The sequence below is a fragment of the Heteronotia binoei genome, chromosome 8 (assembly GCF_032191835.1).
Source record: "Heteronotia binoei isolate CCM8104 ecotype False Entrance Well chromosome 8, APGP_CSIRO_Hbin_v1, whole genome shotgun sequence".
Taxonomy (NCBI): Eukaryota; Metazoa; Chordata; class Lepidosauria; order Squamata; family Gekkonidae; genus Heteronotia; species Heteronotia binoei.
In genome coordinates, this window is record NC_083230.1 from 113,477,861 (window position 1) to 113,501,600 (window position 23,740).

General features: G+C 44.3%; 1 protein-coding gene across 1 annotated transcript in view; it reads right to left on the reverse strand.

The window, feature by feature from the left end:
- Window positions 1-15,187, reverse strand: part of ETNK1 (ethanolamine kinase 1) — a 54,643-nt gene extending 39,456 nt beyond the window's left edge. Inside the window, exon 1 of the mRNA XM_060245900.1 lies at window positions 14,757-15,187. Coding sequence (XP_060101883.1) covers window positions 14,757-14,933 — 177 coding nt within the window. The 5' untranslated portion in view covers window positions 14,934-15,187. The remainder of the gene's footprint in view (window positions 1-14,756) is intronic.
- Between the last annotated feature and the right edge of the window lie 8,553 nt (window positions 15,188-23,740).

Genomic DNA, 23,740 nt, shown 5'->3' on the forward strand with positions numbered 1-23,740 from the left:
TTTCTTTTCCAGTACTTGGGTTTTCTGTTTCTCCAAGTCTTCTGCTCAGCTGTAAGTAATAGCCTTGGCAGTTTCCTCACCTGCTCCTGTTAAAGACACTGCAGCGTCTTCAGAGTGGAGAAACAGGCAATCATCCTGACACCAAAGCAGAAAGGCTACAGAAGCCAGCCCCTCTTCCTGCCCTTCAGCGAGAGTGACCACTGAGCCCTGCTGACTTTGAGATGTCTTATCGGCCATTTACATTTCAGATAGAATATCAAAATGCATGCTGAGGAGGCCAACGAATGACATGGGGACTATCACTGGGAAAGGGGCATGCTCGAAGGTGGTGAGAAAGTAGCAGATGGGATCTCCCTGCAGCATTTATGACAACAGAAAGCTCACTCTTCCTCTCCCATGTCAACAGGAAGCAAAGCTCCTCCCAGTGGGGCATCAGACAGGCAGAAAAACCCAGCTACCCTGGTCTACTAAAGCAGACATAAAAAGCACAGCAGTCTCAACCACAAGCATCCACCTTTTTAGATCCAAAAAAGAATATACTTTTAAACTTGTTCAGCAGATGTCAACCATGACTCTGCCAGGAAGAAAGGGGAGGAGGGGCTGTGGCTCAGCAACAGAACAACTGCTTGGCAGGTGGAAGGTTCCATGTTTATATGGGCACAACACATTTACAGAAGGCATACAGAAGGTTCCATGTTTATATGGGCACAACACATTTACAGAAGGGATTTTCAGAAAATCAGGTGGCCTGTTTATGGCTTACCATCTAGTAGTGGGGGAGAAAGAATCCAAGTCAATCCTAAACAAATGGATTGTTGAATACAGAACTGATATAAGGTCTTCAGCTGTCAGTAGGCATCACAGTGTGCTTATTCAGAATGGTGGCTACCTTGGCAACTATCAATGCCAGTACTCAAACTCCTTTACCTGTAAAACTGCTATATGGGCATTATGTTCCATATTTAGACTTTTAAAATAGATTGTTGCCTCAACTGAAGGGTTCTTCAGCAAGTGGTCTGGCATTCTTCTTCCTTAGGAATACTGCTTCATTATGCAATCATCAAAGTATCCTCCTCTCTTAAAAGGAAAATGGAATACTGGAATACCAAGGAAGTTCCTATTACTTGAAGATGATACTTTAGGCCAGGGGTGTCAAACATACGGCCTGTGAGTTGGAACTAGCTCTTACAGGGCTCTTATCCATCCCATGAGCAACTGGCTGTCTCCTGCTTTCTTCTCTGGAGCTGCTGCTGCATTGCAGCTCACTTTACCAGGCTCCCTCAATTGCACAGGAGAAAAAGAAAGACAAGTCTATCTTCCCTCCATTGGCTGAGGCTCCTCCCCCTCCTCCTCCCATGAGATTTCTGTAATGAATGTCAATAAATCAAAAGTAGGTTTCCAACTTACAGGTGTACACTTGAATGGCATACTCAAGATTGCTACAGCACAGACATTGTCGCCAGAGTTTGATGCAGTAATTCAGAGCAAGAGATATCAGACTGTTAAATAAACAAAATATTACAAAAGAGTGCTAATGTTTTAAGCATGCTTTATTTTAAGTCAAAAAATATCTTTGTGTCCTTTATATCTCTGCTACCTGGCATTACATTTTATGACACACATGCCTGGCCTGGTCTCATTTATGTCAGACTCGTCCCTCATGAGTTTAACACTGCTGCTTTAGACCTACCCTACATTTGGATGTGGGTGCCATTTCTTCAAAGAATATGGATCTCTGGCAAAAGGATATTGCCAGTCTAGGCTTCTTATGTATGGTTCCAATTTATAATTGTCTTAGTCTCAAACTTCAATCTTCTACCTTCTGTTACCTTGTATGTGCAATATACTCTATTTGTAAGTATCATCTCCCACGGAGCTAGTTATTTTGGATGAAGGCACAACTCATTATATGTTACATTAGCTACAGAAGTCTCTGGACTGAAAATGGCAGGCACTTCCTTCCCAGTGGAGACAGAAGGAACAAGCTACTTCCTGCCTCCATGGAACACTCATTTGTCATAGTGGCCTCCAAATAAAATGAACCTTCACATAAGACCAATGTTCCATTTTCCAATAAAGTTATGGCATTATTGATTTTCCAAGACCTGCTGTAATAGAGCTTGTTTTGGGTTCAAATTCAAAACAGTGTGTAATGCTATATGCTGCACCTTCCACTAACTGCTTAATTCAGGAGACAGATGGACTTGCGTGTGTTAATGTGTACATATGAGAGCTGATCATGTTTTCATTTAGTTTTCTCACCAACAGTACTCATTGCTAGTACAATTTGGTGCTATGACTGTAGAATTTTCAGGCAAGGCATGATCCTGGCAAGATGTGAAAATGGATTAAAAAATACATCATATTTGTCAGTGTTGTTAAAAGAACAGTTATTCATATTCATAAAACGACATACATTATGTAACAGCTATTTTTGCAGTCTAGATTATAATCTTTTGGTCATGTGCCATAATATTTAATTAAGCTTAACTGTATATGAGTAGCAGGACGCATATAGCAGCTTATGTAATCTGCCACATGAGACACATGAGGCATTTGCTTTGACATCCTTTGTAAGCCAAAAGTTGCATTATTTAACTTGACCTGTTTGATTTATGAGTCATTTGAACACTCAGACCTGGGTTATGCCATCACTATAGGGATGAATCAGAAAGATCTGCTTCTCCAACCTCCCCTGCTAGGGTGAAGAAAAAGAGGTCTTTAGGCACTGAACAAGACTTTTAGAAGAAACTAAGGACACTCCATTAAACTGTTTTGCATAAGGCCAGAGCACAACAGAATCGAACTTGTTCTGTGATCCTGTTGCAAGTACTTGTTGCTTGATGTATTTAATAAAAATTATAGGTCCATATGGATTATATGACATGCTAAAATTCAGCAATGTTACTTTTGCTACCTACAGCTCACGCCATAAGATCAGAGCTGTTCAAATTTACAAGTCGCTGATAGCATCAACTGTCCAAGGAACAGTTTGACAATTACCATCCATGCTCAGATCACAGTCAGATCAGATTACTCCAATGAGTTGCCTCTGAACACTGCTTGGAAACTTCAACTGATGCAGCTGCAAGGCCGCTCAATGGCAGTGTTATAAGAATGTAACATATTGGTATTAATAGAACTTCTGCAGCTCTCAGTACTTGTGCACAGCTCAAAATGCTGGTTAATTTCTGCCATTTGAGACACAGGAAAGGATAAAAATTAAGGTAGAAAACAAATTATGTAATAAACAAAATAAAGTATTTAATTTGGACATAAATGTTCATACAGTCACAACAGGTACCATAGGACTTCCAGTGTATTTGGATACTGTCAATAACACCGAAAGCACCAAACTCTTAAGTGTGACAAACCCCATACAATTTTTTTTTGTCATGGAGGAGTGGAATGGATTCCAAGCAACCAACAAAATTTGAATCTTCTGACAACTCTTATCAGGAGCCTATTACCAGTATCCACACTCCACATATGCTGGCATATGAAGCAAAAAAATATATTTTATTGTATTATGCATACCAACTGTTAAAGATAAATCCAGGTTATTGGCTATTGACATTAAGACTGGGATTAGAACTGTTTAGGCCAAAGGGAAGCAAGTAAGCTTGCTTACAGAGCAGTGTAAAAGGCACTTCAAGTGATGTGAAATATGTCTGTAGTACTGGGAAAGGCTGTCCTTGCTTGAAAAGTCCCAAAGGGCCTAGGAAATGGGACTGTGGTTAGCAAGCTAACAAACTGATGTTACAACATGCAGCTTGATGAAACAGAAGTATACGTAATGCAACCCGGGAGGTAAATTCCTGGAGAATCCCAAAGAGAGTTGTTTACGAAACTGGAAAGCTGCGGTTTAGCTTGTATTATGACTGCAAACAATGCTGCCATGTAATGTCATGTATGGAAAGCACCAAAAAGACCCAAGTATATCCTGCCTGTGTCGTGACGTGTTTCTAGTTTGTGATGTGTTTCCAGTTTGTTTGATTGTTGCTGATGTATAACTTTAAGCAGTATAAAACCCTATGTTCTGTTTGTAATCAGGGTCAGACCCACAGCTTTTGGCGTGAGCCACATGGGCCTGATCCATGTGCATGTTACTTCAATAAAGAGAAAGCTGTTTTCCTGGTCCTGCCTCAGGCCTCATCTGTCACTGAACCAACCATCAATTGCCTACTGCAGGGGTTTCCTGCTACATAGACATGTTGGTCTGAAGCAGCAGAACAGATTTTGAGACCAGTGTCACCTTTAAGACCAACAAAAGTTTATTCAAGGTGTGAGCTCTTGTGTCAGCTTCAGATACCTGAAGAATTGTGCATGCACTTTTTTTGGTTTTAAAGGTGTCAATGGGCTCAAAATCTGTTCAACTGTTAAAGAGTTGCAACAGAAGAACTTATTCATAGTTCTCAAGAAAAAAAGAAAATCAACATGGTAGTAAACTGAGATTAGTTCCAGACTGGAATAAACAAAGGCTATAATTAATGATAACCTAATGACCAGGACTTAAAAGTTACTGCCAAAACATCATGCAAATATGCATTCCAGGATTAGGAAGATAAGAGTAGACAGATGACATTTCAAAGTGCTTGGTGTATCCAACCTTCAAGAAGGATCTTAAGCGTTGCAATGCCGCAAATTTAGAATCACCTCATGCCAACCTTTAGCCATAAAGTGGATTTTTCAAAATTCTAGGCATCATTTGTGATGCGATAGCAGGTGGATGTCCAAGCGATCTTTTGATTCCTGGTTTTGTTAAGATTTCAATTTCCTGGTTTGTTTCTAGGCCATGAATGATGCCATGGTTTTACTGTACCACTGACATCTGTTTATTATGATAGGTTCTTATTCTTCCAATACATCTTAGTAAACATGGTAGGAGGTCCCTTGGATACCCATGGATAGTACAGTGGTGTGAGGGGGGGGGGGGGAGAGATGTGATCAAGTGCTGTAGTGACCCTGGGTCAGTCATAACTGTCAGAAGCTGTTCTGTAAAGAGCAGTTTCTGTCAGAACTCTCAGCCCCACCAACTTCACAGGGTGTTGAGTTGGGGGGGGGGGAGGGAAAGGAGATTGTAAGCCACTCTGAGGCTCCTTTGAGTAGTGAAGGGCAAGGTATAAATCCAGTATCATCTTCTTACAGAAAGATCTTCTCACAATGCAGCTTATGAGAACCTGCAACTAACCCAAGACAATCTAAATGTCATGGGGCTGAAAACTAATAATGCTGTATGGCAGAGTTGTCAAAAGTGTGTCCCAAGGGCCACACCCAGGGCTTTAATCAGGCCCGCGACTCTTTTTCCCCCCCTCGTGTCCTCACTGTTTGACACTCCAAGGCTGCCTTGTCTTTTCCTGCTTCAGCAGGACGCTCTTCTGGGCTTGCAAAGCTGCAAAAAAAAAATGTGGAATGGATTTTTCACTAAGGTCTCTGCACCCAGATAGAACAGTCTATCTGGGCCCAGACACCTTAATGGTAAATCCTTTTCCTTGCAGTCTTTTCTGTGCTGCAATGTATTTCAGTGGAGTGGAACTCGTTTCACTTTCCAATGTGTGCACAGTCAGTTGAAGCTGTTGCTTGCTGAAGTGGTCTTCTTGCAAATAAAGGCTTAATGCCAGCCTGTTTCTGCTGAATGGACCTGAGAACTGGTGCCTAGTGACTACTCTAACCTAGGAACTCACAGGCAAAGGTGGATATTACACTCGAAAGCCATTGTCAACCAGAGTAGACCTGGGGGGAGGGAGGTTACAATGGCCAGTGATTTCATGTTTTCCTAGGCTCAGAACATTTATTTTTTAGTTCCTGCTGTGATCTTTGTGCTTTTTCTTGATGTTTTATTTTTTTTAATTGTGTTGCCATATCCCACTATCCTACCTTTCGATTTTAAACAAAACATTGCAAGAGTTTTAAGAATGTTTGTATTTTAAGTTAAAAAAAAAACCAATACCTTTAATTGTGTTTGTATCTTTAATAAAGTTTTTATCTCCGCTACCAGGCATTACATTTTATAACATGTGTGGTCCAGCCCTACAAAGTCCCATTTATGTCAGATCTGGCCCACGTAACAGATGAGTTCAACACGCCCACTCTATGCTATAGCAATTACAGTACTTTACTAGATTCTGAAAGACCTAGGCTTGAATTTGAACTCTGTCATGAAAGTGTGCTGGGTGACCTTGGGCCAGTCACACATTTTCAGCAGAACATATCATACAGAGCTATTTTGAGGATAAAATAGAAGAGAGGAGAATGATATAAGCTGCTTTGGGTCCCCTCATGAGGAAAAATGTGGAGTATAAATGAAGTAAAAATAATAAACAAAGCAATTATCCATAAGACTTCTAGAGAGTCAACTTGCTGCTTGCTACTACTCCCCCCTCCATCTGCAAATTCGGCTTGCAATTTGAGAATCTAGTCCTTCCTGATGGTAATTAAATGTGTTACTAGATGTAGAGTCTTGCTTTATGGCCCTGAACATGTCTAAAAACCCTAGCTGTTTCTCTGGACTGTACTCATGTCATATATGCAACAAATGAGCACACATAACCAATCACAAACAAGAAGGCCTTATTTCAACTGCTGATCAATCAGTGGTTTAAAGGTGGGTTTTACAGTGGCATTTTCTCCTCCATGTCAATAGCAAGATACAATGGATAAATATATTGCAAATTTAAAGCAAGTGTTTCAAGGAAATTATTTAACACCTAGAGCAGGGGTGGCCAACGGTAACTCTCTAGATATTTTTTGCCTACAACTCCCATCAGCCCCAGCCATTGGCCATGCTGGCTGGGGCTAATGGGAGTTGTAGGCAAAAAAATATCTGGAGAGCTACCATTGGCCACCCCTGACCTAGAGTCATTCAACACCAAAAAAATGACCAAAGGCTGGAATATTAACTTTGTAATGTTATAGCCTCCACTAACATATTTCCATAAGAAGCTACAAGCCTGCCTATCCAGTTATACTTTCTGTTATTGAATAACTCTGCCCACAAATCAGCAGTTCTTCGTTATTAGGAAGTTACTCCAAACAGCCATAGAGGAATTTAACCTACTACAGCTGTATTATTTAGAAATATGACCTCTGTAGTCACAGAAGTTTACATTTTTATATTAATTATCCTACTCCATTATGTGTGGTTGCACCAACCACATATGATCTCTGGAGTGTTCAACTGGCAATTCATTTAGAAATACTTTCTTGTCCAGCAGCAATTTTTATTCTAGGAGAAAAACAAGTAAGGACACAAGAGTGTTGATGGTTCCAAAGTTTAAAGACTCTCCAACTTGCTGACCAGAAGCAGGCAACAGCATTCATTGTCTTATTCAGAGTAACAAATACAATCCTACTCAAGTGGCACGATCCACCACAAACAAGCAAGCTGTGAGTGCTCCGATCTGAGAAGGCACTAGTTCTTAGCTATAAGCTCAATGAGTGGTCTAAGGCAGGGGTGACAAATTTCTTATGAGGGCCAGATCTGACATAAATGAGACCTTGTCAGGCCAGGCCATGTGCGTCATAAAATGTAATAATCCAGGTAGTGGAGATATAAACGTTATTGGGGGTTTATAATTTATCTGAGTCAATTGCTTTTATTGGTTTTTATATAATTGTATTTTACTCATTGTTGTAAATCACCCAGAGCCTGGAACTACCCAGGATGGGGCAATTCATTAAACTGAAGAAATAAATATAAATAAATTTTATAAAGGACACAAACGCAAAGATTTTTATAAAACTTAAATAAAATGCTTAAAATATTAGCACTCTTGCAATATTTTATTTATTTAACAGTCTCTGATAACTGACACCTCTTGCTCTGAACTATTGCATCAAAATCTGGAGACTATGTCTGCGTTGTAGCAATCGAGTATTGTTCAGGTGTGTAACCTTAAACTGCATATCTACTTTTGAATTATCAACATTCATGACAGAAATTTCATGGTCAAACCTTTGAGTCTTAAGACAGAGGAAATCATGAAATGGCTGGGCATTACAAGTTTTTGTACATAAATTGCTTCTTGTGCTGGTCAAGAACATGTTAAGGCACCATGTCACAGACTATGTGCTTGTCTACAAAACTATAATCTTCCCAAAAGAAAACTACAACTTCTATGTAGCAGTTCAAGAACAGAGAGACAACAATGTACAGTAGTATGAGCCTACAATCCGGGAAGTCCAAGTTCAAAACCCCCCAAGTCTGCAAAGGAAATGTGCTGGGTGAACTTGATCTGGATACACACACTCAGCTTAATCCACCTCAATGGCTTTTGTTATTCTTCATCTAGTTCACAATACTTTCCTTCTGAGAAAGACTGGATCACGAGGGCATGAATATCGTGAAAAAGAGGAGGGGATCCCAACTGCACCCAGGAGAGCCCTGGCATAACAACCCAACACTCACGCTCTCTCTGTAGCAATGCAAAAAGCTCATATCTTGAATAAAACAGCAATGGTCTTAAAAAGTGCTTTCTTTGCATCATTCCCATGTGATTGAGGGAGCTCTCGCTCCTTCCCTCCCTCCCCAGGAGACGAGGAGGGGGAGGAGCTCCAGCTAATGGAGGGCACAGAGGCTTGTTTCAGTAGTTCTGCTGTGTGACTGAGAGTCTAGGAAAACAAGCTCTCTTGCTCTGTAGCTCCTGTGCCATTGAGAGAGCCTGGCAAAGCAAGTTGTGTCAGAAGAAAGAAAGAGAAATGGAGAAGGAAGCAGACAGTGAGTTGCTCTCAGGCCTAATAGGAGCCCTGTGGGGACTGGATACAGCACATGGGCCATACATCTGACACTCTTGGTCTAAGGAAAGGTACTTGCTGACTTAGCAAACCGTCTACTATATGGGGATAAAAATATCGGGAGTACCTTACAAGGCTGTCGTAAGGATTACTGTGATAACACAGTTTCAGAGGGTAGCTGTGTTGGTCTGCAGTCTAGTAGCACCTTAAGAGACAAAACAAGATTTTCAGGGTATAAACTTTCAAGAATGGTATAACAAAGGAAGCGCTGACTCTCAGTGTTTATACCCAAAAAATCTTGCTGGTTTCTAAGGTGTTCCTAGACTCAAATCTAGCTGTGATAATGGAGGACTTGAAAAATCCCAGGCGCCAGGTTGCCATGGCACCTTGAAATTTCATCATTGAGACACCTTGTATTTTCAGCAATGTGTTTCTTGAAGCTTCTCTCAGCAATCTTCTCGCAAATACAATTGATTAGAGATCCAATCAACTTTCCCACTGCAGTATAGGAAGGAAGGAGTTCCCTTTGATCACCAAAAAGGCTATGTTTGGTATCATAGGCACTACATGGAAAAAAGTCATGTGGGGCACAGGATGTAAAATAAAGAGTGGTCTTGGCTGAGATTGAACAAGAAAACCCAAACTGGTTGGATTCAACCAAAAGCTTATTATACTAACAAAAACTTATACAACCAAAAGCTTCTTAACTAAAATAAATGTGCATGAAGCTATGTCTTGTTTACATGTAGAATTACGGCATTCAATGATGGATGAATTTTTAACCAATCATTTTCTATATTGGCTCCAGTATTCAATTAAATGATCTTTTAAAAGCAATATTATGAGAAATGCAATAAAACAATTGAGGTGAAGATAGGATTGAAGATTTGTTTTTTTTGTTGCGGTGGCGATGCTCACAGCTACCCTGTATTTATTTATATAGTACAACACTTTTGTCACAGATTTAATAAAGACACAACAAGCTGTAAAGAGGTTAAGATTGGGTCTGTGGTAGCAATAAGCAGAAAATGTGGCCACTGCCGAAAAACCCTCTTCCAAAGGCTGAATCTGTCAGACTTCTCAATTTTTACACAGGCTCCTAGAGCCCAAGAATATTTGTTGAGGCCTAAGATAATGTATATGAAGCATTTTGAACAATTCAAGTGACAAATGCTAATGTATATGAGACATTCTGAACAATTCAAATTAACAAATGCTAAGTAGTATTAATGTGGTTCACTATATGAACCCATCTCAAATTACATACTCCGAAAAAATGTAAATAAGGATTGCCAGCTAACCGATGTGACCTTTTATATTGCTTAACACCAGATGAGCAATATCTATATTAAGACCATGACAATTCATCCATTTATTAGCATGTTCTTCAGATTGACCAGAGTAAGCCATTTGACCAGTCATGTTGGTTAACCATTAATTTTTATTAGAACAAGAAGACAACTTGGGTCTTATTTTATGTTAGTGGCCTTGATGCTCCTGGTAATTACAACAATGCATTCATTAACTGACACTGTGAAAACATTGTGATGAACCTCAAATTAATAAAAGCTATACTCAGAAAGACCTCTATACTTCTAGAACACGCTGCTCAATAGTTTCACTTTTATTTCCACTGAATGTCCCTCCCTTCTCACAATTATCCCCAGAGTTTTTCTCCTGTATGGATCTCATCTGTCCCCAATAAGCATTGACTTTTTTGAAACTTTGCCCTTTGAGAGATGAGCAAAGGATTGACCATGTATACGAATTCGCAGGGCGGCAGGGTTGGAGAACTGTTTTTTCATATATCTACATACTGCTATAAATTACCTTAATTTTAGAGACTTTTCCCCTGACAAATATTTTATAAAAATCGATTTAAATTTTAAAAATAACATTTAATTGATTATTTTTGTTCACTGGGATTCAAAGCAACAGAAGCTACAAAGATACAACACTTTACATGTATCATGTTTAATAGGTAGCAGGAAAATTCTTCCTGTTCGGTGACGCCTGCAGTTCAAGAAGATGGCCTATAGGAGAACCTTTGCTACACTGCTACATTCTTCTGCTACTTCTGCACAGTAAGGGACAGCTTTCACCACTTGGGCTAACAGAAGACACTACAATGGAATAAAAAGATAAACTGCATCCTAAAGTGGCATTCTTGGCTTCTGGGACAACTTGACAATAGTCAAAACAGGAAGCCCTAGAGAACCAAACAGTGAGTATAGGCTCACTGAATCATTGCTACAAAACTCAACAGCACGAGAAGCCATTCCCCACATGCATAATGCTTTACTAATAAACTCTCACCCAAAATCAGTTCTACTCCCTTATTGATAAATATTAACTTTTATTTTCACTTGTAAATGGGAAGAACTATAGTTCTAGAAGTCCCTTAGGTCAATTTCAAACAGCTAGCAGATAAGCTCAAAAGCCCTGTAAATTGCAAGGTGAATACATAGGTAAATATTTCACCATGGTTGAACATAAGACAACTTTCTCAGTTGTGGTTTGGAAGATCTGAAATGCACTGTTGGCTCATGCACTCTCTTTTCTGCTCTACATCCTAATTTTCTCCTGTGTTTCCATACTTCAACTAGTTCACCATAATACTCAAATAACCACTAGCCTCTAAATCATGGTTTAGACATTAGTACTTAACACAGTATCTTGTCCGACAAAAGAGCAACATGGAGATGATTTCCATTTGGTACATGGGAAATACATTTTTATGACATATTTAACACACCAGACACATTCTGTGCAAAACCCTCTTCTCTCCCCACCCACTAAAATAACAGATTAGTAATAAGACTCATGATATGACTATTTGGCATCCAAACTTTTCAGTTCATTGGTTATCTGCATTACAACTTTATCAGCACAACATTAATAGAATTTCTAAATCTGAAACTGATAACACCCATTTGTGGCAGATGAATGCTGGAAAACTACATGAAGGTGAGGGGGGAAATAAGAACAGGATACTATATTCAAACCCTTCCAAAAACCATACTAGGCTTTAGCTGCTTGCCCTACAAGTCACATCTGTGTAGGAGCTCATTCATAGGGTTCTGCACAGTGAAGTCAGCAACCACATCTGCCCAGATGCACTTTTTAGAGGAAAAAGAAAGTTAGTCACAAATTGAGGTTCCATTTAACCAAGCAACTGAAAGGCAAGTTTTGAGTCCAGTAGCACAACCAGTACGATTTTTGGGTTATATATTTCCAAGAATAAACACTTGGTGCTTGACAAAGGCAGCTTTGAGTCTTGAAAGTCTGTACCCCAAAAAACCTGTTGGTCTTCTAGGGTGCTATTGGATTGGAAACTAGCTGTTTTACAGCATAGCTACCTCCAGGGACTAGAAGGGTAGTTTACTACCCTATGATTTTACTAGCATAACTTTGAGATAGAAGTTATATAAATAAATATGAAAGTTCTATGAAAATGAGACATATACATTATCCCACAAAACATTTCTGGGAAGGTATCAGGCCAAACAATTCCATATAGGTGGTCACCTTCCACACCTCATGGGGCTAAAGCTAGCCACAAGTTGTTGGGGCTTGAAGCAAGAGGGGAGGAGAGAAAGAAATGCCCCATCACTCACAAGTCCAAAAGGGAGTGTGCATATATGCATGCGCTGGGGGTGTTTCCTGTATGGTGCCTTCCCTGGGTCTCCCAACTCCAACCACAACTATTTCTGCTTCTTTCCCCAAACAGCAGACAACAGAACATAAATAAATTCTCCCATTCAGCCCCGTTTACCATTAAAAAATGGAGAGGGATCCCACCTTTTTAAAAAAACAAAAACTAAGAGGAAAGGTGCTCGCTGTGTACAGCTTTCCCTGCACCTCCCTACTCTAACCACAAAAGCTCCATTTTTTTTAACAGCAGCCAATAGGATATAAGTAAATTCTCCCATTCCACCCCAATTACCATTTAAAAACAGGAAAAGGAAAGGTCCCTTGTGCAAGCACCAGTCGTTTCCAACTCTGGGGTGACGTTGCTTTCACAACGTTTTCACGGCAGACTTTTTACGGGGTGGTTTGCCATTGCCTTCCCCAGTCATCTACACTTTCCCCCCAGCAATCTGGGTACTCCTTTTACCGACCTCAGAAGGGTGGAAGGCTGAGTCAACCTTGAGCTGGCTACCTGAAAACCCAGCTTCCACCAGGGATCTAACTCAGGTTGTGAGCAGAGTTTAGGACTGCAGTACTTCAGCTTTAACACTCTGCGGGGGCTCTTGCGTCTTTAAAAATGGGGAGGGGGGGAGAATTAAAAATAAAGAGGAAAGATGTTTGCTGGGTGCACTCTTTCCTGGACCTCCCAACCAATACTCCCTCTAAGCTGTGTGGAGCCTTGTGAGCAAAAATTCTACTTCATGAGCTACTTAGCATTAAAGCTGTGACCTACTGCATAAATTAGTTTGCTCCGGGGCCATTTTTCCTGAGCTGAGACAAAAAACGTGCAAGCTGGAGGCTAAAAAAAACTAACTGTGAGCTAGCTCACACCAACTCAGCTTCGAGGGAACACTGCTCCCAACTCCAACCACAAACGAAAATCCAATATAAGTCGGTTCTCTCACTCCTCCCGTTTATCATTTAAAAACGGTGGGGGCGTTGGGGGGAGAATCCCAACTTTGTAAATAAAGTAAGAGGAAGGGCAGAAAAAAGAAAGCACGCGGATCTTTTTAAGGAAGGGGATAGAGCTGCCAGCAACCCCATCGCGGGCCTCCTGCCGCCGCCACCACCCCCCTTGCTGTATCTGCGATGTCGACGGAGGCTCCATTTGCATCCCTTTCTCTCTCTCTCTGCATCAGCAGCAAGGGGAAAAAAGGGCTGGGGAAAGGCGGAGAGGCGAATGGAGAGAGAAGCAAGAGATGGAGCCCCCCTTCCAGTTGGATTTTCCAAGCACACGCCCCTCCCAGCACCGACCAGACTGACCCTCCCAGGCCTGGATCTACATGTTTCTTGAGGGGGAGGGCGCAAAATCTAAAAAATGATGCCACCTTATGCTATCTTATGGGCCCACAGAATAGAATGGAATCCATACCCAGTTTGGCGGCACACACCCCCCCCCCCCAGATCCAGTCCTGCAGACCACCACCCCGCCCCACACACACATCGTTTTTCTTCAGAAAGGGGATAAATCATTATTAACACATAGGACTTTTTTTGTAGCAGGAACTCCTTTGCATATCAGGCCACACCCCTGATGTAGCCAATCCTCCAAGAGCTTTCAGCGCTTTTAGTACAGGGCCTACTGTAAGCTCCGGGAGGATTGGCTACATCAAGGGGGTGTGGCCTAATAGGCAAAGCAGGTCCTGCTAGAATTCCTTACAGGGCTTTTCATACAGGGTCTACTGTAAGCTCCAGGATTGGCTACATCAAGGGGGTGTGGCCTAATACACTGGGGTGGAATTCTAGCAGGAGCTCCTTTGCATATTAGGCCACACACCCCGATGTACCCAATCCTCCAAGAGCTTACAAGGCTCCTTTTTGTAAGCTCTTGGAGGATTGGCTACCTCAAGGGGTGCGTGGCCTAATATGCAAAGGAGCTCCTGCTAGAATTCCACCCCTGGCTGCAATTCTAGGAGACCCCTGGGCCTCACCTGGATGTTGGCATTCTTAGCGGGTAGGAAGGAGCAGGGCTTTTTTTTTTTTTGTAGCAGGAACTCCTTTGCCTATTAGGCCACACACCCCTGAGGTAGCCAATCCTAAGAGTCCTGTCAGCTCTTGGGAGGATTGGCTGCCTCAGGGGTGCGCGGCCTAATATGCAAAAGAGTTCCCGCTACAGAAAAAGCCCATACAAAAAGCTATCTGTGGTGAGGGGGAAAGAGAGGGAGCCAGGCAAGCGAGGCGCTCCTCCTCCCGCGCCTCGCCACAATGGCCGCTCGTCGTCGTCGTCTCCCCCTCCCCACCAGCTCGCCTCCGCCCCTTCTCTTCTCCCCCCGACCCGCATACAGCCTCTGGGCTCCCCGGTCTCCTCACCCGCCGCTTCCCTCCGCCGTTACCTTGAGCGTCACGTCCTCGGGCTTCCAGTCAGGCCTCAGCCGGCTGAGCAGCCGCAAGGCGCCCCGGCGGTACCCCGCCCCTCCGCCGCCGCCGCCCGAAGGGTCCCTCTCGCTGACGGCGATGTCCAGCTTGGGCACCTCGGGCGAGCCGGGCGGCACGTGGATGTAGTTGGCCATCGGCGGGACGAGGGAGCGAAGAAGGAAAAAAAAACGGAAGAGAGCGCGAGGCCGTTGAGGTGAGGTAAAAGATATGGAGGGGGGGGGGGGCGTTAACGGCAGCGGCGCGAGAACCTCCAACAGACGTCGTCACGCGGGCGGCGCAGCCGGCAAACTGAAGCGCGCGAGACGCGTCCTCCGGCTCTGTCCCTCTTTCCGGGGGAGGTGCGCGGAACAGCCGAGGCCGGGGGCGGGGAATCAATCGAATCTTCTCCTCTCCTGCCGCCCCACCCCCCCTGCCTTTTCCCGTCTTACCTCAAGAGGCTCCGCCCCCTCACCCTACAGGATTCTTTCGGCGCAACCTGAGAGGGCTGACGCGGAGGGGCGGGGCTCGGGAGAGTGACAGGAGCAGGGAGAAAGGGGCGGGGCTTTTGCAAGGGCGAGGATCCAGCCGGCCTTTTTTTTTTTTTCCTTTGCAGTCGTTCTAGGAAGGGACGCTTTGCAACTAGATTGGGTCATTCGTTGCACAGGGACAGAAATCTAGTGGCAAAGCACGTTATCATTGGGTGTGTAAATGCATCCCTGATCTGGAACATAAGAGAAGCCATGTTGGATCAGGCCAATGGCCCATTCAGTCCCACACTCTGAGTTACACAGTGGCCAAATCTATCTATCTATCTATCTATCTATCTATCTATCTATCTATCTATCTATCTATCTATCTATCTATCTATCTATCTATCTATCTATCTATCCATCCATCCATCCATCCATCCATCCATCCATCCATCCATCCACACACTGTGGCTAATAGCCACTGATGCACCTCTTCTACATATTTTTATCTAACGCCCTCTTGAAGCTGTCTATGCCTGTAGCCGCCACCACCTCCTGTGGCAGTGAATTCCACATGGTAATCACCCTTTGGGTGAAGAAGTACTTCCTTTTATCTGTTTTAACCTGACTGCTCAGCAATTTCATCGAATGCCCATGAGTTCTTGTATTGTGAGAAAGGGAGAAAAGTCCTTCTTTCTCTACCTTCTCCATTCCATGCGTTATCTTGTAAACCTCTATCATCTCACCCCGCACACCTACTATTCAATGAACAAGGTAGGTAGATGGGGAGGAGGAGGGGGAACCCTCGGAAAGGTTCAGGAGCTGCACTCTTGTGAACTCCTGCTGAATTCGAGGCCTCCACTTAACAGCTCTTTGCAGCTGGTGGTGGAATGTGCTAGGCTTTTAAATGCCTTCCCTTTATTTGGACATAATGGAGGATAGGGGCACCTTCTTTGGGGGCTCATAGAATTGGGCCCCCTGGTCCAATCTTTTTGAAACTTGGAGGGCGTTTTGAGGAGAGGCACTGGATGTGATGCTGAAACTTTGGTGCCTGTATCTAAAAAAAAAAAAAAACCTCCCCAGAGCCCCAGAAACCCATGAACCAATTTTCCATTATACCCTATGGGAATCGGTCTCCATGGGGTACAATGGAATTCCCAGCAGACATTTCCTTCCCTGCCCCCACCCGCTTTCTGATACCCCTGAAGTGGGAGGGTGGCCTCCAAACTGGGGATCCCCTGCCCCCACTTGGGGATTTGGAGAACAAGCAGACTCCTGAAGCAAAATCCTTAAAGAAGTACAACTCAATAAACATACTCCCCATTGGGGGAGGAAATGTATATATTAGATAGCTACCCCGAGAGTGCCGTTCTGTATATATCAAATAAAATACCCCAAGAGTGCCAAAAAAAACCCCAAACTCAATAAACTTACAAGTTGTGAAATGTCTCAAGTGTATTAATTCATTCAATAAACACGACTTGCGTCAATAAAGAGGTGTGGAACTTCAATCCATAACATGCATCATAAGTTCATACAGGATGACTGTAAGTGGAACCACTTCAACGCATAACAGCACCCACAAAAATGCAAAGCGACCGGAAAACCGGCTTACTTCCCTGTTTCGCTGAAAGCTTTGTCTAAGCCGTAGCTTGTTCCTATAACAAAATACAAATGACTTCCTTGTTATAAAATACGCCCAGGGTTGCATATTTGCTTAAAATGCTAGGACAATCAAAACATACTTACAATCAATACAATTTTCTTCCACTCAGATACAACACTTCACTCTTAAGCTTCCATGAATCAATTTCCTAATCGTGCATTTTACAAAAGTGTTTCCTAAACAGAAACTCCCCAGGTGTATTGCATTAATGCAAACCACACAATTAAAGCTATAGCATCTTGAATAAAGCTAGACCTGACACACCCATATTTTTTACAAGAAACACGACAAATCCCAATTGTTATTGAGCCCCAAAGGCTCTAATGTTTTTAAATGGAAAATCCAACACATTTCTTTTCGCTATCACAGTTTGCCAATATCCACATGTTGTTCAACACATATTGGTATTTTTTCCAAAACAAAGAATCTTAAAGAATCAGGAGCATGCCCAAATCTAGAAAACTGGTCAAAAAGAGGAGCTTCAGATACAGAATTCTTCGATTTTGACCTGAGTTCCACTACACATGTTTTTACCATTCACATACACACAAGTGGGAGAACACGGACAGGTAATCGCATAAATAGCCCGTTTAGTGGAACATGAGTTATGTTGTCTTAATACAATTTTGGACCCTGTTTGGGGCTGAGGAAAGTCCCTTATTTGTAGACAAAATTGACAAGCAAGGCAGGAACCAAGTTTGTAGTTTCCTGACAATATATCATCGTTCCTTTATTTCCTGATTAGATCTGAATGCACTGACTAAAATGTCCTTGAGGTTCTTAGTATGTTTATAGCCAATGGTAGGTGGTTTCTGGCAACCCGGAATCTCTTCCACCTACCATTGGCTATAAACATACTAAGAAACTCAGAATGTCATTTTGTATTTTGTTATAGGAACAATCTACGGCTTAGACAAAGCTTATAGCGAAACAGGGAAGTAGACCGGTTTTGCCTGTCGCTTTGCGTTTTTGTGGGTGCTGTTATGTGTTGAAGTGGTTCCATTTACATTCATCCCATATGAACTTATGATGCATGTTATGGATTGAAGTTCCACGCCTCTTTATTGACACAAGTCCTGTTCATTGAATAAATTAATACACTTGAGACATTTGACAACTTGTGTGTTTAAGAAGAAGATATTGGATTTATATCCTGCCCTATACTCTAAATCTCCGCGTATCAGAGCAGTCACAATCTTCTCTACCTTCCCCCCATCCCACAACAGACAACCTGTGAGGTGGGTGAGGCTGAGCGGACTCTCACAGCAGCTGCCCTTTCAAGGACAACTCCTACGGGAGCTATGGCTGACCCAAGGCCATTCCAGCAGGTGCAAGTGGAGGAGTGGGCAAACTAGGTGAGTGCCTAAGGTGCCTGCCTTCTGGGGCACTCCTTTGCATATTAGGTCACACACCCCTGATGTAGCCAGTCTTCTAAGAGCTTACAGTAGGCTCTGTAATAAGAGCCTTGTAAGCTCTTGGAAGAGCCCCGTGGTGCAGAGTGGTAAAGCTGCAGTAATGCAATTCTAAGCTCTGCTGACGACCTGAGTTCAATCCTGGCGGTTCAGGTAGCCGGCTCGAGGTTGACTCAGCCTTCCATCCTTCCGAGGTTGGTAAAATGAGTACCCAGCTTGCTGGGGGGGAAATGTAGATGACTGGGGAAGGCAGTGGCAGACCACCCCTGTAATGTATTGAGTGACGAGACGTGTTGAAGGCAACATACTTTATTGGCGAGTACATCACAAGGGAAAGACACGCAGGCCAGGTCCCGATTATATACATCCCCCGGAACAACCCTCCATCTGGCCAGGTCCAATCCTGGCCAGTTAAACTTCCCGCCACAGATTTTGATTGGTGGAGTGTATTAGCGAGCTACATCCAGGGACCCGTGGGCTTCCACTGGACACCTCTGTAGCGTTCGCTGTGTTGTAACATTAAGACTGAAATGCAAGACATAACAACCCCGTAAAAAAAGTCTGCCATGAAAACACTGTGAAAGCAACGTCACCCCAGAGTCAGAAGCGACTGGTGCTTGCACAGGCAACTACCTTTAAGCTTTTGGAGGATTGGCTACATCAGGGGTGTGTGGCCTAATATGTAAAGGAGCTCCTGCTACAAAGAAAGCCCTGGGCACTCCCCAGTGACATTATTGGGGGGGGGGGGGGGTTGCCAGAAGTTAGCCTTGCCTAGGGTGCCAGACAGTCTAAGGCCGGCCCTGTCTATGACTACCTTCTGAAACAGGTAATTTTCAACAACCTGTTCTTGCAGAGCAAACCTAAGTCTATTCCGACCAGCAGCAGCCTCCTAGAGTTTTAGGTAAAGAAAGGCATTCCTGACACAGGATACCTTATATGAAGAAGAAGATGGCAGATTTATACCCCGCCCTTCTCTCTGAATCAGAGACTCAGAGCGGCTCACAATCTCCTATATCTTCTCCCCCCAACAACAGACACCCTGTGAGGCGGGTGGGGCTGGAGAGGGCTCTCACAGCAGCTGCCCTTTTAAGGACAACCTCTGCCGGAGCTATGGCTGACCCAAGGCCTTTTCAGCAGGTGCAAGTGGAGGAGTGGGGAATCAAACCCGGTTCTCCCGGTTAAGAGTCCGCACCCTTAACCACTACACCAAACTTGCTCTCATGTGTTCATTGGAGGTTCTGGGGATTAAAACTGGAACTTTGGGTATGCGTTGGGGATGCTGAGCCACAGCCACACCCTTGGGTTTAAAGAAAAACAACTCTTTGCAAACTGAAAAGCCAATTTAGCAAGAAGGGAGGCGCATTTCTGTCTGCACTAATCTCCTTTTCTGCCTGTCAACACAAAGGAGCCTTCAGTCAGAATCAGCCCCTGCAACCCACAGCAGTGCATTCCTTTCTGCCACCTCTTTCATCACCGAAGCAGCCCTAAATATTCCACTCCGGAGCGCTTTAACACAACATACCTTTCTCATACCTGGTTTACACATGCAGAAGAACTGAAGAAGAAGAGGAGATTGGATTTCTACCGTGCCTTTCACTGGAAGTCTCAGAGTGGCTCACAATCTCCTTTCCCTTCCCTTCCCCATAACAGGCTACCTTGTGAGGTAGGTGGGGCTGAGAGAGATCTTTTGAGAATGTTCTTGTGCAGAACAGCTCTGGGAGAGTTATGACTGATTCAGGGTCATTCCAGGAGTTGCATGTGGAAGAGTGGCGAATTGAAGCCGGTTCTCCCAAATTAGAATCCACTCACTTAACCACTACACCAAACTGGCTCTGTGGTGAAGAAGAAGAAGAAGACATTGGATTTATATTCCACCCTCCACTCAAGAGTCTCAGAGCGGCTCACAATCTCCTTTAACTTCCTCCCCCACAACAGACACCCTGTGTGGTAGGTGGGGCTGAGAGGACTCTCACATCAGCTGCCCTTTCAAGGACAACTCCTGCAAGAGCTATGGCTGACCCAAGGCCATTCCAGCAGGTGCAAGTGGAGAAGTGGGGAATCAAACCCGGTTCTCCAAGATAAGAGTCCGCACACTTAACCAATACACCAAACTGGCTCTCTCAGGTGGTTTGCAACAACCTGGTGGACATTTTAGAACCTAGGTCTAGCTGGGAAATTTCCTGTGTATTAAAGAAGGGGGAGAGAAGAACCTCCACACAAATGGGAGAGTAGCAGAGCAGGGAGAAAGCTCCCTTTGCTTGCTGCCTTGGTTTGCAGGGAACTTGTAAACACAAGCATGCATTCCAAAATGTGAGCTTCCGCCTGTATACATGGTGGAAACGCCTAACCATTGTGAAATAATAATAATAATATGATATTGGATTTATATCCCGCCCTCCACTCCGAAGAGTCTCAGAGAGGCTCACAATCTCCTTTACCTTCCTCCCCCACAACAGACACCCTGTGAGGTGGGTGGGGCTGGAGGAGGCTCTTACAGCAGCTGCCCTTTCAAGGACAACCTCTGCCAGAGCTATGGCTGACCCAAGGCCATGCTAGCAGGTGCAAGTGGAGGAGTGGGGAATCAAACCCAGTTCTCCCAGATAAGAGTCTGCACACTTAACCACTACACCAACTGGCTCTCCAGTTTATAATATAATATAATATAATATAATATAATATAATATAATATAATATAATATAATATAATATAATATAATATAATATAATATAATATAATATCTCTCTCTCTCTCGGCTTGGCTTCGCGAACGAAGATTTAAGAAGGGTGCAATAGTCCACGTTTGCTGCAGGCTCGCTGGTGACTGACAAGACCAATGTGGGACAGGCAATATAATATAATGGGAGTTGAACTGACATGACAACTAGATTTGAGTCCAGTGGCAGCAGGATTCCCCAAGATGGCACCCACTGACACCTTTCCTGGTGCCTGCCAGCAGGACCGGCCCTAGACTGTCTGGCACCCTAGGTAAAGCTATCTTCTGCCTCCGCCCGCATTGATAATATTACGAAGTCACATGGGGAGGGTGCCCAATTCGGCACCCCCATAAGGCCAGCACCCTAGGCAATTGCCAGCCTAGTGTTTTTATCAGGGCTTTTTTTGGGCAGGAACACGTAGGAATGCAGTTCCGGCTGGCTTGGCATCAAGGACGTAGCCTAATATGCAAATAAGTTCCTGGTGGGCTTTTGCTACAAAAAAGCCCTGCGCGAAACAATGGTGACACCAGGGGGTCGTGGCCTAATATGTATATGAGTTCCTGCTGGGCTTTTGCTACAAAAAAGCCCTGCGCGAAACAATGGTGATGTCAGGGGATATGGCCTAATATGCAAATAGGTTCCTGCTGGGTTCTTGCTACAAAAAGCCTTGATTTTTTAGAAAGTGGGTGGGGCCAGATGGGACTTTTACCCCTCAAGGATTCTTATGGGTCTTTGGAGATTTGATTGGCTGTGCAGATTTTTTAAAAAAAATGTTACTTTGGCAGTAGCTGCCACCACAGCACAAGGATGCTTACTGTGTGACTGAAGGGAACCTAGAGCGGCCATTTTGTGGCTGAGTCTGCCTCCTGCAGCTACGGTTGCCAATCCAAGGTTGGGGGCAGGGGATTTCCTGGTTGGAGGCTCCCCCCACCCTTCAGGGTTATCAGAAAGCGGTAGGAAATGTCTGCTGGGGACACCATTATACCCTATGGAGACTGGTCCCCAAGCCCGGCGCTAGGGGTTCTGCCGTGCCCCCTCAAGCCCCCGTTTTGGTTTTCTTTGTGCACGCTTGATGTCATCGTGCAGGGCGACAGGTGGCGCACAAGAGTGCTGCCACACTGCCGCTTTCCCCCTGCTGCACCTGGCCACAGTCAAGGCGAAAGCGGCCACCACACTATTCGGAGCGCCGCCCTGTCGCTCTCTGCCCCACGTCGCCCTGCACGATGCCTTTGCGTATTAGGCCATTCCTTTGCTTATTAGAGCGGCCCCGTGGTGCAGAGTGGTAAAGCAGCAGTACTGCAGTACTGTGATCTGAACTCTCTGTTCACGACCTGAGTTCGATTCCGGCGGAAGCTGGATTCAGGTAGCCGGCCCAAGGTTCACTCAGCCTTCCATCCTTCTGAGGTCAGTAAAATGAGTCCCCAGCTTGCTGGGGGGAAAGTGTAATAGATGGGGAAGGCAATGGCAAACCACCCTGTAAAAAAGTCTGCTGTGAAAACATGAACGCCATGTCACCCCAGAGCTGGAAACGACTGGTGCTTGCACAGGGGACCTTTCCTTTTCCTTGCTTATTAGGCCACACATCCCTGATGAAGCCAATTCTCCAAGAACTTACAGGGCTCTTAGTTCAGGGCTTACTGTAAGCTCCAGGAGGATTGGCTACATCAGGGCACATGCCCTAATATGCAAAGGAGTTCCTGCTACAAAAAAAGCTCTGAGCTTTCGTGTGCATGCACACTTCCTCAGATACACTGAAATGGAAGTTAACAGTTCAGATATATCTGTAGACAGATGCCTCTCTACATAGGTGAACAGCAAATTAGTATACAACTTAATGAAGATGTTTTGATGTATGCAAAACATCCTTCCGAAGTTGGTAAAACGAGTACCCAGCTTGCTGGGGGGGAAAGCGTAGATGACTGGGGGAGGCAATGGCAAACCACCCCGTCAAAAGTCTGCCGTGAAAACGTTGTGAAAGCAACGTCACCCCAGAGTCAAAAATGACTGGTGCGTGCACAGGGGACCTTTCCTTTCCCTTCTCTCTCAATCAGAGACTCAGAGCAGCTCACAATCACCTATATGTTCTCCCCCCACAACAGACACCCTGTGAGGTGGGTGGGGCTGAGAGGGCTCTCCCAGAAGCTGCCCTTTCAAGGACAACTGCGATAGCTGTGGCTGCCCCAAGGCCATTCCAGCAGCTGCAAGTGGAGGAGTGGGGAATCAAACCCGGTTCTCCCAGATAAGAGTCCGCACACCTAACCACAACACCAAACTGGCTCCCATAAATCAGAGGCAGTCCCATAAATAATAGGGGCCAAAGCCATGAAGGGCTTTGGATAGGATAGCCCCGCAACAGATGAGTATCTGAGGCAGTGTGCTTGAATTAAACTTTGTTGCTTTTAAAGGTGCCACTGGATTCAAACTTGATCCTGGAGAAAATGTCTGCTTTGGCGGGCTGATTCTATGGCCTCATGCCCTGCTGAGGTCTCTCCCTTCTCCAAACTCTGCCTTCAGTTCCACCTTCAAAGTCTGCAGAAGTTTCGCAACCCAGGGCTGGCAGCACTGCTCTGTCCACTTTTCCCACCCCATGCATATCACCAGGGCTTTTTTTTAAGCAGTTCTGGCTGGCTCGGCATTGGGGGTGTGGCCTATTATGCAAATGAGCTCCTGCCGGGCCTTTTCCACAAAAAAGCCCTCTGT